Below are 15,889 nucleotides of genomic sequence, written 5' to 3' on the forward strand. Positions count from 1 at the left end.
TGTCACCTCATGATTTCATACTGATAGTTCTTGGAAAGCTAGCAAATTATATCTTGTACTTTTTAGATAAGGGTAATTTAAATAATTCTTACTTTTTTCATTTTGAATGGGAATTTAATCTGTTTAGAATACTTGAAATCAATCGATGTTACTAGATATATTTGAGCATTATTTAGTTTGCATCATGTGTTAGGTTCAATATTGTACCTTCTGCACCAGAGGAAACATCCATTACACCCCTTTCTGTCTTCTTCAGTCCTGTGAGTGTTCTTGTGTCTTTATACACTGCAATACTAGCAGAGCTAGCACACAAATTGCTGTTTGATTGCATTTTCAGTGACATGGTAGATTCACAGTTTACCTACAAACAGTGAAAATAATGTGATGTGTATTTTTTTGTAAATTGGATAACCTCTCTGTTTTGGATAAGACCCTGATGACATCACTATACTTACTTGCAGACAGACACAGAAAATGGAAGTAAGATCCAGACCACGGCTGCGAAAAAAAAGCAAAAATTCTCTCTATTGTGAAAAAACTGGGGGGATATCAATGGTAAAGAATTCTTTTTGAACGCAATGTTGATCCTTCATGAATATTCAAGACTAGATCACTCGCTTATACTGACACTGATACAACAAAGACACCATAAAAGGTAAATTCTTCTGTTTCTTCAGCAATGTGTGGATTATTTCTGCACAATAAGCAGTTCCTGAGTTATGAAACTTGGAAGAGTAAACACAAAAATATGCACAAATGCATTCATCAGACTCAAAGTGTTTAGATTCATTGCATACGCTGCAAAATTTGAGACTATGCATCTCAGGGGATTTGGGGCACAGTGGCACATCCTATCACAGAGCACACTTTCATACACTTATTCACACACTACAGACAATTTAGAGATGCCATTCAACCTACAATGCATGTTTTAGGAGGAAACCCCCAAATCACATGGAAAACATGCAAAATCCAGGCACACAGGATGGTGGCACCTGCAGTGTTGATAAATGATGGCCTGGACCACTTAAGAGAAATAAGTTTAATTATAACTATGCTTCTGGAGACTGTTTGTCTCTGGTTGTGTACTGTAACTGTATGATTTTGCTACCTTGCCTTTAGGCTAGCAAGCAAGTTTTGCTTTTTCACCAACAGACAGAAAAGTCAGACAATGTGGTACTTACCGCTCCTGACCCAGTGTGCTTCATGTGCACTGTGTGTGACGGTGTAACAGCAGCGATGGCGGTTCTGCTGTAACTCACTCCACCTGATATTGATGGCAACATTTTGTTCCACACCTGCACTTGGCCTCTCAAACAGAGAGATCACCACTGACCTAAAACACATTGCAGTCACCTAAAAACACACATAAAATACACACAGTATAAAACTAATACATGGGAGCCCAAAGCAGACAGCAGGACATCAATGTTACCGATGAGGACAGGCATGCATATTTGAAAAGGACACGGAACATACAGTTCAGTAAAAGCAGCTGTAGCAGAAAACACTGATATATCTTGTAGCCTACTTCAGACATCTAACATATCTAAAAGGTCATGGTGATGCAACAATCTTGGCCATATACCACCCAGAGAATGCAGCAGTACTAGGGGAAATGCACACATATGCTTTTTTTATTGATGTTTTTGCCTTGGTATAGTCTAATGTAAAAAATACATTCGGTTTATCAAGTTGAAATGATGCAGTGTAAATGCAGTATTCTAGCTTTTTGCTAACTGGTCAGGTAGAGAGCAGAAAAGAACGATTTATCACAAAAACGTAGGATAACAATGCTCAGGCATGCCACATTAGTCATTACCTCTCTAGCTTATCCCCAAACTCCCCGGCCTTTGCAGATAATCAATACAAGAAGAAGCCTTTATTTGTCACCTATAGATTTCAGCATGGTGAAGGTCTTTTTTTGCATATCCCAGCTTGTTAGGAAGCTGGGGTTAGAGCACAATTGCAGGCATGATACAGCACCTCTTAAGCAGACAGGGTTGAGGGCTATGCTCAAGGGCCCAGCAGTGGCAGCTTGGCAGTGCTTGTGCTTTAACCCTGAACTACTGATCAGTAACCCAGAGCCTCATCCATTGAGCCATTGGGATCTTTATTTAAGAATATAATAAACACCTATCAGCTCATTTGAAAAAAATCATATACCGACATATAAATAACTGTGTATAACTTTCAATTGTAACATAATCATATCCACTCAATGTTTTCTATCTGTCAGTATGAATAATATAGTAGCCCACTCCATGCTCTGGACTGCTCCTCAGCAGGTTTCTGCACACAGGCAGTGTAGAAATAAGAGATGAAGGGAGCTGAACAGAAAAATAATTTCAAAGCTCACCTGTCCTGCAACATCTCCAAAGCTGAGCACAGCGTGTTCAGGTCTCTCAGCATCATACCAATAATGGAGGCAGATGGGAGTGTGATGCAGGCTATGAATTTTATACTGACAGCTGAACTCTTTCTTCGAGAGCAGATCATAAAAGCAGATCTCCTTACTGGTGAAGGAAACGGCAAGCTAATAAGGGATGAGAAGATAGGACAGACTTATTTCTTACACACGTACAAAATAATTCATACTGATATGCTGAAAATAAAAAGGGGCAACAAGAATATTTTATTGACATAACAGAAAACATAACCATATGCCATTCACTTAATAATTGCATTTAAATGCGTCAGTGGCAGCTTGGTGGTCCTGGGGCTTGAACCAACCTTTTGATCACTGGGAGCCTTAACCACTGAGCCATCATTTGCAGAGTTAATAAGCAGAGCTGCTGCTAATCAGAACAGAATTCTTCAATTTCTATTTTCATTGTGTACAACATGCATAAATAGACACAAATAGAAGAAGCAAAAGCATTGCAGCTATTAAACTTTCATAATAGCAAATGCATACATTGACAAAAAGGAGTGTATTACTTATACATTTGCATGTCTCCAGGTCTTTATAGCAATGTATACACTGATCAGGCATAACATTAAAACCACTGTCACATAAAGTGAATACAGTTTCTGCCAAGGGGTATGATATATTAGGCAGCACATGAGCAGTCAGTTCATGAAGTCTTGATGTGTTGCAAGCTGGAAAAAAGTGCAAGCATAAGGATCTGAGTGACTTTGACAAGGGCCAAATTGTGATGGCTAGATCACTGGAACAGAGCGTCTCCAAAACAACAGGTCATGTCGGGTGTACCTGGTATACAATGATTAGTATTTATTAAAAGTGTTTCTGGGAATGACAACCAGTGAACTGGCAACAGGATCATGGGTGTCCAAAGGTCCTGGCATTCAAGTAGATGTCACTTCATCACTTAAAAAGAATTGCCTCCAAATTCCACAGAATTTAATCCAATTCAGCATTGGTTAGATGTGTTGGACAAACAAGTCCAATCCCTGGAGGCCCACCTCACAAAATACAAGACTTGGTAAAGGATCTGCTGCTAACAGCAAAAAAAATTTTGCTGTTCCATTAAACTTTAATACCTAGCATCTTATACTTTAATAGCCAATAAATAGTTAATAAGTAGAGTGTCTCTGTCTATGTGTTTACCTTGTGGACGTTGGGGAGCACCACCATACCCGTAACCCATAGGTCTTTGGGTTTGACTGAATCATTGTGAAGTTTGTGGCTCTTGAGCAGTGTTAGATTCTCAGCCCATACAGCCAACACGCCTTCTTTACTCACACTCACATAGCGGCCTGTGCCCAGGTCTACTAGGCTCTGGATTTGCCCTCTATGAGGGGCAGTTAGAAGGTGAGGCGGGCACCAACGTGGCACTACAGACATTGTTGCTTGCTCTTGTTTCTCTGAAAGTCCCAGAAGAAGGTAAGATGATAGGCGATTCCAGTCCACCCAACCCTCCCTGGACACGTCCACACTGTCGAATAAATGCTCGTATTCCTCCCGTGAACCACGACCAATCATGGAGTAGAACTTGTCAATAAACTCCTCCCGCTGCATGGTCACTGAATCACTAGCGCCATTACATGACTGGAATTCAAATAAAAAAGTCAATGTGGTTCAGATACTGTATCTTAAGCAAACAAATATAAGAATAACTCCAGTAGGATATGAAGACTGAATATCAATATCATTTCCTTTAAATATTATTATTGCCAATTACTATTATTGTTGCCAAGTACAAAAGTTCAGTTTAAAATGGAATTTATTTAGATGCTCACTCTTAGCCTTCAGTATTTTATCAAAACACTACATTCTTTCTATTTAATGTGACACCTTGTATCCACAAATAAAATTTGAATGTAAGATTCTTATGTATATGTTAAAGTATAACTCATATATACTTTAATGTTGATGTTGATAATCACTATATACTTTGTTTATAATTACATTATGGGCTACTAGCTTTTATGGAATGCCATTTGTTTTTATATTACGTCAACAAAAATGATTAAATTAATTACCTGAAAAATAAATAAACCTGGAGAGTAGCCATTTGCTATAAACTGATATGCCTAATTAAACAAAAGTATCCTTGTTGCAAGGACGGTATAATGTATTTTTATTTTCTTTAAGGTATTTTTTAACATACTGGCCTCAACATTCTTTCTGAGAGTTTTCCAGATGGGACAATGTTTAACACCTTCTTACCAGCAATATGTTCATTAAAAGATATAAATTACATATTAATTATTAAAGTGTGTTTTATACTAAAACAGAGGTTTTCTATTTTATTGCCATTTTCACTATTTTTAATATATTGCATACTGCTGGAATTCGAACTCGAAAGTGAAATTCCATACCTGCTCTTCTAAACATAACACAGATGGGAAAAAAAAATAAAATTGAAAGATTAAGAACTCCCTAACCTCATAATCCAAGCTTCTTCACTCACTCAAACACACACATTCTGTGAAGTGCACACACACGCACACACATTAAAACACTGTCTCGTCTTCCCCTCTAAAGCTCACTGATCTCACCTGAAACAGACTCTGCATCTTGATGAAGTCCTCTATGCTCAGTCGACTCTCAAGCATCTCCTCCTCCCTTACTGTTGCCATGGTTTCAGCTGTCAGTCAGGCCTAGAGGACACAAGTGTACAACTCCTTTGGGGAAAAAATGCCACAAAGTTCATAAAGAGACCAACTCTGCTGCCTTGCATCAGATACAACACTAAGTTGAGAGCTAATAATTCAACACTGCTATGATGCTTTGATTAATGTTAAAATCATATTAATAATCTATCCATATTAAGGTTTTTTTCTGTAATTAAATTTTATTCATTTTTTTTTTTTAATTTAGCAAATAACAACAAATAGAACAGACAAAAAAAAAAAAAAAAAACCCTAAGAGATACACACTATGAAATCAGTCAAATCAGTCACTTTAGGCAAAAATTCCACAGTGGTAGCCCTATCCATCAAACGAAAATCTACAAAGAAACTTAAAAAGATGGACTTCAGAGAAGGAATAGGCTTTAATATGAAATTTGAGAACTGTCTTTTTAAAAGCAGTTGAGTAAGCCAGTAGTATTTTCTTGTGAAGTGGATTTAGATTGAAAGATCTAAGTCATCTCAGAGTAAGAATAATGCTGCGGATATAGGAAAATCTTTTTTCTGAAAGAGAGGACCTCAGCTCTGCAGCAGTTTCCCAAGGATGTCTAAATACATGGATGAAGTTGCCAATAGCAGTTGAGGATATATTTGCAACACAAATATTCAGCAGTACATTTCATTTGAAATTAAGGAGTTCTGTTCAATCCGTGTACAAATTTAGAATGAGTCAACTGGTGAGCAAAATATTTAGATGAAGCAAATACATTCTTCCGAAAGAAGATCCCAATCCAGTTCCCCATTAGCTTCATACAAATCCTAACACCATACCTCCACTATCTCATTCAAGCATGAGAGATAAACTTATTATAAATATTGAATGCAAAACTCCGGGAACATTAGCAGACTTAAAAAGATCAAAGGCTGGCTTTCTGTGGGAGTGTGCGGAAAGGGAAGAAGCAGGGATTGAATAAGAGTCTTTCAAGGCAAGAAACTGTGCCTTGTCATTAAAGATGTGCTCGAAAGTAAGAATACTTGCCTTAGATACACATATTCAGTTTTATCTCATTTTAATACCCATAAACTTAGAAAGTTGTCATTCTGGGACATATAGGAAGGTATATATCAGGAATCACTGAGGCTGTGTTGAAAATGGAATACTTTTATACCACATACTACACCAGTATATACTGTATACTGCAGACTATTCTTATTAATAGTATGAGCTATGGCATGTATTATGAAGTGTGAATGGGTAGTCTTCCCAATATCTGCAGTGTCATTATGCAATTTCTTTCTGCTTATCTATCTACCCATCCATCCATCCATCCATCTATTTGTCTAATCTATCATTCACAAGAATTTATGACCAAATGAATGTTTCATTAAAACTAATTACACAGAACATAATGAATGCACACTGTAACTGATTAAACCTTATACACATCATTTGTTGTGAGATTTTAATATGCCACTCTAGTGCAGGCAAGGCAACATCTGAAAAAGAAAACTTTTGCAAGCAAAACATATAGTCAGCTCTTCTCTGCACAACATGACATCCAGCGTGCACAACCTTGTTGTTGCTGATAATAATGGGAACTATTAAAATAACATTTAGCTAACATAACACAAGGCTGTTTATGGTGTCATTAGCGAAATTACACCATATTATCCTACCTCCTTCTGAGTACGTGTTTTATTTTTTTTTACTGTCCCCCGCTTTGACCAGCGATGCAAAACAGATTGCTGAGCAGCACTTCACTTCATCTTCAAAGCTTTGAAACGGAAGTAATCAAACATTGCTTAGGGCATTACCAACTTGTGCAGTGAAGGGGGGCTTTTTCAGTATTTTTATCTGATTTATTATGACAAACTCACAAATGATTAGGAACACCAGTAATGTTATAATTATCTTACTTGTACATATATTATATGGTATAAATACTAGGTGGATGTAATTGCTAGCACTGATTACCCCACCCCTTCCCGGCCTGGGAAACTATGCCTCTAGTATTATCGTTTATCAAGGATTATCATTTTGTGTGACTTTCTATCAGTCAATTATGCTTATAGACACAGTTCGATCAGACATACCTCATGCTGTTATGATTTAGCACAAAGAATTTCAAGTTACTGTGACTCAAATTGTCTTAATGTGCTCACATGTGGCTGAAAATTATGTACTGATGTGCCAAAAAAGATTTAGGAATTTAGGAACTGGAGTGCAAAGCAATTACAGTAATGTACTAGCACAACTATGATAAACAGCTCATTTTCATCACCATATGTGTACAGGGGTTTAACATTCTTATTATGTAATTTAAAACATAAAAAGTGTTTTTTGCTGTAGGTAGTTGTATAACATTGTTTATATAAGCAAAAAAAACCAGTTCCAACTTATATTAAACATGCAGTTAAACAGGTGCTGATGCTGATTTTATGTTTCGTTTAATCCCCACCATTTTCTGAAAGTGTAGCCATATATTAGCTTGTTAGAGAAAATAACCCAAACATTTTCTAAAATATATATATATATATATATATATATATATATATATATATATATATATATATATATATATTCACACTCTTACATTTTTCAAAATGACTCCTCTGTGATGCAACTCTCATATCCAGGCAATTAGAAATTAAAAATAGCACTAGCATAATGTTTTTCCTGCAAGCCTGGATGCTTACGTTCCACACGGCAATATGAAATTTTATTTACAGAAAATTACATGATATTGTGGCATATGCGAACATAAAGTGAGGTTTTATAAAAGCTGTAGCTGTCATTTAAATCAGCCTGCAGGATCACGCTTTTTGGTTATTTCTCTCTCTCTCTCTTTTTTTTTTTTTTATAACAGGCTGTAAAGTACATGTTAAAACAATTTCAATCCATCCATCATTCTGTGATTACTGGGAGTGTTTCTGAAGCTGATTTTCTCAGAGTCGTGCTCATACAGGCGAGTGAAATGCTTTTATTTTTTAAGCTGGTGTTTCGTTGATTTTCCCCCCAGGACATTTCACATCGTTTCTGATATTAGATACTTAGCGTTAAAAGCCAAACTGAGATCAAGAAAATAGTTGTGAAATACATTAACACAACCAATTTATAAATGTTTTAACAATGAGTTTAATCAGCAAAAGGAGGCTAGAGGAACAGGAATGTGAAAAAAAAACAAAAAAACATTGCCATGTAGGATTACACAACAAATATCACCATAACACCAGGGTCATAAAGTAAAGAGCCACACAAGTGTTTCTCAAAGCTCTAATAAACAGAACCAAATTATGCATTTTGTTCACTGTTATAAAATCTACACAACAAATAATCAGCTACTAACACAGAATATCTAAATGTTAATGTTATACACCTGATTTTTCTAAAGTGGCATAAAAAGACTAGAAAAAAATTCCCTACCTATCACTGTTTGTGTGAAGTGAGTCCAGGACATGAAAGCTTGTCGCAAGGCTCTTTAGCAATGAAGCTCAAAAAAGTTTGAGTGTTGGGCATATGGGAATATAAACTCCTTGAAATTTTCACAATGCTAAGTGCAGTTCTAAGAAACAAACAGAGCAAAAGTCCTCAAAGAACAAGGGAAGCTGCCACCAGTTGTAGCGCTGCTGGTGGTGAATCCAAACACACACCACACACATACACACAACACTTTTCTTTTATGATCCCTCTCTTTTAAAGCCCGTCCAGGTCTCCAGGCAACAAGGGAGCGAGACGGGGACGTGTTTATGCGTCCAAGCCATTCCTCTTTTCACAGATTGGACACTAGAGAGAAGCTTATCTGAGCCTGGGGCACATTTTTCCCCAACACACATACACACACACACATTGGAAAGAAGCAATGGGGGAAAGAGTTTTATTACAGTTTCCACATCCCTTGCTTCCACAGCTCTCAAGGGTTTTAAACAATTGTTGTCCAGGGCTTTGGTGAGAACAAAAGCTTTATTTTCTTTCTCTCTCTAACTCATATTTACACATACACATACACACACACACACACACACACACACAAACACCACAAAAAACCATCACCCTGGGAACCCAATAATGCTGCATTCATATCCAGAAAGCTCTGTTTTTTAAATACTTCTTTTAAGCAACACACAGGTTCCAGTCCTACAGTCTTTACTCAATCTGCTATTACACATTGCTTTAAAGATTCCCTAAGTTTAGCCTTATCCAGTGTGTGGAAAATCCTAGCATGAAATTGAGATCTACAATATGTATCCTGTTTAGAAACTGCTCACTTCTTTTTGACACCATATAACTCATCCAAACAGCTACATATCGACACGACTGCTGCTGTTTTCCAATTTATACTCAACATACTTTTACTTTACACACAGTGGCACAGCAGCTTACAGCTTCAGAGTCCCTCATTCAATCCTGAGCTCAGATTACTAGCTGTGTAATGTTACCAATGTCCTTTCATTGTTCACATGGGTTTTTTTCAAGATCTTCAGCTTCCTCCCAACCCCCAAAAAGATGCCAGCAGGTGGACTGGCTATGCTAAATTGCCTCTGTGTGTGTGTGTGTGTGCGCGTGTGTGTGTGTGAGTATGTGTGTGCATTGTACCTCCCATTCTAAGTGGCACCCAATCTAGAGTATATTCCAGTTTTATGCCCAGTTTTCCTGGATAGACTCCAGATCCACCGTGAACCTAATCAAGATAAAGCGAATACTGAAGAGGAATGAATAAATTATGCAAGAGGTGCAATTTTTTACACCAAACATACTGAGGGCTAAGAAGTAGAAAGTTAGAAGGGTAACGCAGAAGAAAATAATGAACTGCCTTTGGTGGTTGAAAGATGTTGCAATGTTAAATGCTGAAATGAACAGAAATTTGAGAAATATATAAAATTATCTGATGGTACATAAAAAAATATGCTCTTGTTAAAAGTAAGAGGTTCTGTTTAGTACCATACTACAGTATTTTACCACACTATATAGTACCATGTTTGTCTGTACAACAATTTTGTCATTACTGTCTGTCTAAATGTGTACACTCACACCAGTGAGATTAATGCAAGGGCAAGAGAACGATAAAGCATATTCTCTACAACTTTACAAAATGTCTGGGCACATGCAGAAAATTAAGTTTTTCTACCAGAGATGGAAAACATACAGCTGCAATAAACCTAAAAAAAATAGATATTTTATTACATTTTTGATTATAACATTCTAATATTTTTGATATTTTAATTAATATATAATTAAAATGTTTGTGTCTTCCTAGCTCTGTCTTTTTTATTTAATGTACATTTCAAATATACTAGCAAGTTAGTGTCTTATTCACTGCAGGGATTTTTACTTAAATGCCAAAAAAAAAAAAGGGAATACACGAACTGTCATAATAAATCATTATTCCCTGGTGAGGCACTTTATTTCTGCTACAAGATTTTCAAAGTGTTTCTAAAATCAAAGAAATATGGAAAAGTATGGAATGTGTTTTAATGTTGTTTTGATATTAAATCCTCAATATCCAATATTCATTCCCATTAATTATACACTCACAATTATACATGCAAAACAGAGTTCTACACATACCATGAATCATTAAAAATTCTCAAAATGGGTTGGATAAGTATTATAGCACTGACATAACATGCATTTACAAAGCTAATGTTAATTGTTGTTTTCTTTCAATAACACCTGATATTGACTCAGTCAACAGTTTGTCCAGGGATGATGAATTCTTGTTGTTCAGTTGTGAACCCAGTGTTCTGGACCCAGCGGTGTCTTCTTATGAAACGTACATTACAAAGAGAGCAACAGAGCTGAAATAATTCATTTTCTCATGGCTCTTACCCTGAGGGATCATTTATGTTTCTGATTTCTACACATTACTTAATGGCCCGAGATAATAATAATTAGCTGATCAGCGCTTTCATGCATGAAGATAGGGTTTAAAATCAGGTCACGGTCATTTAAGTCAATATCCATTTCAAAACAGAAGCGTTTTGGCAATTAAAAAATTAAGATAGGGAATTCCTTGAGGAATCACTATCAAATCCTTTGGGTAAAAGGCTAAGATGTCAGGCTTGAAGTCACTCTAGACTATGAGAGGCAGCTCTTTAAATTCTCTGTTTTTGTACATGTAGCAGGCATTTTCACTTTCCCAGAGTGTTTGTACTCTAAAACACCTATTGATTTAGTCTAGGTTAGAATTTGTCATATTATTGTCTTAGGAGTCTAACTGTTACCTGAGCCTTAAAGCCTTAAAGTTCTGGAGCTGCAGTATCCTATTATATCAGATTAATAACCATGACAACTACAGGTAGGTGTTTAAAACAAAAGCTATGTACAGAATAACAATTCAGAAGTTAATAAAAAAAAAAAGGTTACAGTGTTTAGCAGATCCATTATCTAAAGTAACTTAAAGAAGTTCTTTCTTATCTTAAATCCAGATAGAGTCCAGAAGATTAAGAAAGCATACTAACTTGACAAAAAAAATGTATCCTTACTTCTGGATAATATAATTCTATTATATATCTATATTTTTTACTATAGTTAAAGACACCTATCCTAGATAAGATATTGTTATTCCTAATGTGAGACAGGATTTCCTTTTGTATAAATTTGTTTAAAAAAAAAAAAAAACTGAACACCGTCAGTATGAATTGGAACATTGACTGTGCACCAGGCCTTCTCTTTTGACATCAGTGTCTGCTCTCAGTAAAGCTCTTGTGGCTGTTTAACAAGAGCATATGGATATTATGGCTGTGGGTATGATCGCTTCTGGCAGGTCTGCCTCTAAACGCCATTCAAATTATTCAGAATGCAGCTGTTCAACATGATTTCAAGTTCCTAAGTTCTCCCACACCACCCCATTGCTACACTCCTTTTGGATTCCTGTAGCTGCTAACAACATATTTAAAACACTGATGCTTGCCTGATACTAAGCCTTAAACAGACCAGAACCCACTTACCATAAAGCAGTTATCACACCCTGCACTGCACCACACTTCCTCTGATCCTCTAGCAATGCTTAACTGATCCCACCATCTCTTAGGGTATAGGGAAGGCATGAATCAAGATTCTACCCTGTTCTGGTGACTAGTTGGAGGAATAAACTTCCCTTAGATGTCAAAGCAGCCAAGTCACTGGCAGGCTTCAAACAACGTCTAAAAATGTCTTTGTGCTGTTCTTGCTGTATTACCCCCCCTTAACAGGGCTTTTATACTGATGGTATTCTTAGTCCGTAACATGCTGAACCAGTATCCTAATGCATTTATTGAAAGAGACTTCAAAGCATTTTGTAAGTCGTTCTGGATAAGGGCATCTGCCAAATGCCATAAATGTAAAGATGGTCTGGTGTGCATATACCTTCGGTCATATAGTGTAGGTTACTAAAGGTAGCACTGTAGCAGTGTGTAAGGAAGAAATTTGTAAATATAAAGTGACATGTTTTTCTAGTTGCCTTGTAGAGTGTTCCAGTGTTCTGAGGCATAATAGTATGGTTAATGTGCAAAAAATAATAATATAAAATTTTGGTCCAAACCATACCAATGTCTGGGTTTAAATCTGAAAACTGATACAAATATTCTGAGCACTAAACAGATGCAAATACAAATACAGATAATAGCATTTCATTAGTATGCACTTTGCCATGCTACTGCACCAAGTGTAAAATCATGACAGCTACTATACCCAGCTTTAAATAAATCTTCTGGATTTATTACTATGATTGGTTCACCTATGACTCCACAGAACTCAATCAAATCCTAGATACTGTTGCACTTAGTATAATGATCTCACTTGTAATTTAAAACAGACCACTTGAATGCAAATGGTGTCAGACTAAACTGGTAGACTTCCAAATCACATTGAAGGCATGCCTTCTTAACTACAGAAAAGCTGCTATTGCTAAAAATGTCTAAAAACTAAATAATTACCTATTTTTTGGAACAATACAATCTCATCAGTAGAGTGAATAAAATTCTTTACCCCATCAGGACTGATTTGCTTCTCTGAACTAGATTCAATACATACAGTATGCATTTTCTAAACAGAAAGTACCAGAGGCAAACTAGGCTGTCAAAATGAAAACCAATATCAAGCATTCCCAGTATCATTAAGATCCAATAAAAAGTTGTAGTTCAGCAAATAATACTAGTACAGGAATCACAGTCTCTTTTATTGGTGGTGAGATATTTCAGGCAGGATTTAATGGTGGTGGAAAGAATACAAAACGCTCTGACTTGCAAAAAAAAAAAAAAAAAGTACAACTACTCTAGTAGTAACTCACTTGGGTAAAAAAAATAACAATAGACGGTCACAAAGATTACCTAAGAGTCATCTGGTGAAAATCTACATCAGTAATTACTTATGAAATTTACATTTTCATGTCTAAACTGACACAAAATGTTTAATTTTGCTTTAAACTAACCAAATGAGCTACGCTAAAGTGGACAGCAACCACGATTAGCAAAGGTATTTAAACGTAGCCAAATGCTGTTGGTGGTTTAAATATTTTGCAAGGTTTGTTAGCTAGCTCATGCTATTTCATGCATTTTTTTCTAGCTACAGCAAAGCTCCATCATTTATATCAGTCTTTCAACAACCTTAATAAAATATAAAATCTTCATTCACATGCGTTCTGTTAAATTCTAATTTTGTTTCTAATTGACAGATCTTTCAAAGATGTTGTATAAACATGGGGCAGCATGTACGCAGCATGTTTGTCTCATAATTGGGAAGCACATATTCCATATGGATCACAGTTGAACAATCTAAATGCATTCACACAAGCTGCTAGACTGTATGTATGTTGTCAACTTTCAACTTCCTGTTAGGTGATTACTCTAAAACGTTACTAGATAATCCACTACAGCGTAAGAGACAGCCTCTTAATGAATAATGAATTAATGCATGAATAATGACCAGCTTATGTGCATGTTTGTTAGTTAATTAATTAGTTAATTAACACATAGGAGTAAATCAAGCCTGCTTCATAACAAATATGAATCGAATGTACATAATTGCAAATTGTTTATATAATTTGCCATAGGCAGATGACAGAATGGTGTCACAATTTATATTGATCCTATTTATCAAACGGAGAAAGATGTACTAATAATAAACAGCAATAATTTCATCTCAATCCATTTTGCACCATCCTCCATCCATTTCTCTTCAAATCCCACTGTAGTACTATTACATGCTCTGAGTGGTTTGGGTCTGGTGCACTTCTCCTCTGCCCACAAGACTGAAATGAACAAAGTAACATGTATTCATTTGGAGGATGGTATTAATTATTAACATTTAAAGCCAGGGTTCTATAACAATATTTATTTTTGCTTTAGTCCTATATCTCCCCTTATTTAATTTAACTGCTATCTATCTATGTCAATCATTTCTCCCAGCTTTAAACCACTCATGTTTTGGGCCACTGGCCATCTTCAAAATGTCTGTGCACGTTTATATTCTTTATATCACATACACACTGACCAGGCATAACATCATGACCACCTGCCTAATATTGTGTTTGGTCTCCTTTTTGCTGCCAAAACAGCCCTGACACATGATGCACTGTGTATTCTTCAGCAATTTGAGCAACAGTAGCTCGTCTGTTGGTTCGGATCAAATGGATCACCATGACCCTGTTGCCAGTTCACCACTGTTCCTTCCTTGGGCCACTTTTGATAGATACTGACCAATGCAGACCAGGAACACCCCACAAGAGCTGCAGTTTTGGAGATACTCTGATCCAATCTTCTAGCCATCAAAATTTAGCCCTCGTCAAACTCGCTCAAATCCTTACGCCTGCCCATTTTTCCGCACTAACAGGTGCCATGTTGAGGAGATAATCAGTGTTATTCACCTCACCTGTCAGTGCTCAGAATGTTATTCCTGATCGGTGTACATATGTATACATACGTATGAATGTATAGAAAATAACCAAAAAGGTTCCCATAAACCAACGCTCATGCCTTCCTCGTTGGATAACATACTCTGTATCTGAGAACTGCTGTTGTAATTGAATTGTACTGAATATGCTTGCAAGATAAAACCTGTCCCAAACACAGAAAAATGCTCATTACATAGGCAGCATTCTCTTAAACAGAAGCTAACGATTTTAGGCAATCACTACAGCAGTAATTGCAAAAGCTCAATTTAGCTGTCAATACTATAACTGACTGTTATGAATATGGTCCACAGATATCTCCATATCCCCCACAACCCAAAGCAAGATAAAGCTCTTCCTCCCAATTCCTGAATGAATTGAATTTTCTGTGCAACTTAAAGTCTATAAATGCCACAAAATACAAATAATACAATAAATACATATGAGGCAGAAGCATTGTAGACAAGATGCAGTCTATTTATTTGAATATTTCCGCTACCAAATATTTATTAAATATACAATCTCCCATTTTCCTGTTCTCTTTCTCTGCAGTTTAGAGTATTAGACAGGACAGGAAGAGTCCGGCAGAACGTCGACTGTTCTTTCCACTAATGTCTGTAAATGGTTTCCTTTAAAACAATAAAATGGAGACTTGGAATGAAGGATGATGGAGAGAGAGAGAGAGAGAGAGAGAGAGAGAAAGAAAGAAAGAAAGAAAGAAAGAAAGAAAGACAGAAAGACAGAAAGACAGAAAGACAGAAAGAAAGAAAGAAAGAAAGAGAGAGAGAGAGAGAGAGAGAGAGTGAGAAAGAAAGAGAGAGAGAGAGAGAGAGAGAGAAAGAAAGACAGAAAGAAAGAAAGAAAGAAAGACAGAAAGAAAGAAGAAAGAAAGAAAGAAAGAAAGAAAGAAAGACAGAAAGAAAGAAAGAAAGAAAGAAAGAAAGAAAGAAAGAAAGAAAGAAAGAAAGAAAGAAAGAAAGAAAGAA

At 36.3% G+C, this 15,889-nt stretch overlaps 1 protein-coding gene across 1 annotated transcript in view; it reads right to left on the reverse strand.

Moving 5' to 3' along the window:
* Positions 1 to 8,688, reverse strand: part of LOC131352425 (WD repeat-containing protein 49-like) — a 45,638-nt gene extending 36,950 nt beyond the window's left edge. The window contains exons 1-5 of the mRNA XM_058388564.1: positions 8,462 to 8,688; positions 4,966 to 5,091; positions 3,572 to 4,012; positions 2,360 to 2,536; positions 1,185 to 1,356 (exon numbers count right to left, since the gene is read on the reverse strand). Of these exons, the coding sequence (XP_058244547.1) occupies positions 1,185 to 1,356; positions 2,360 to 2,536; positions 3,572 to 4,012; positions 4,966 to 5,046 (871 nt within the window). The 5' untranslated portion in view covers positions 5,047 to 5,091; positions 8,462 to 8,688. The remainder of the gene's footprint in view (positions 1 to 1,184; positions 1,357 to 2,359; positions 2,537 to 3,571; positions 4,013 to 4,965; positions 5,092 to 8,461) is intronic.
* Positions 8,689 to 15,889: the final 7,201 nt, after the last annotated feature.

Source organism: Hemibagrus wyckioides, linkage group LG04 (genome assembly GCF_019097595.1).
Source record: "Hemibagrus wyckioides isolate EC202008001 linkage group LG04, SWU_Hwy_1.0, whole genome shotgun sequence".
NCBI lineage: Eukaryota > Metazoa > Chordata > Actinopteri > Siluriformes > Bagridae > Hemibagrus > Hemibagrus wyckioides.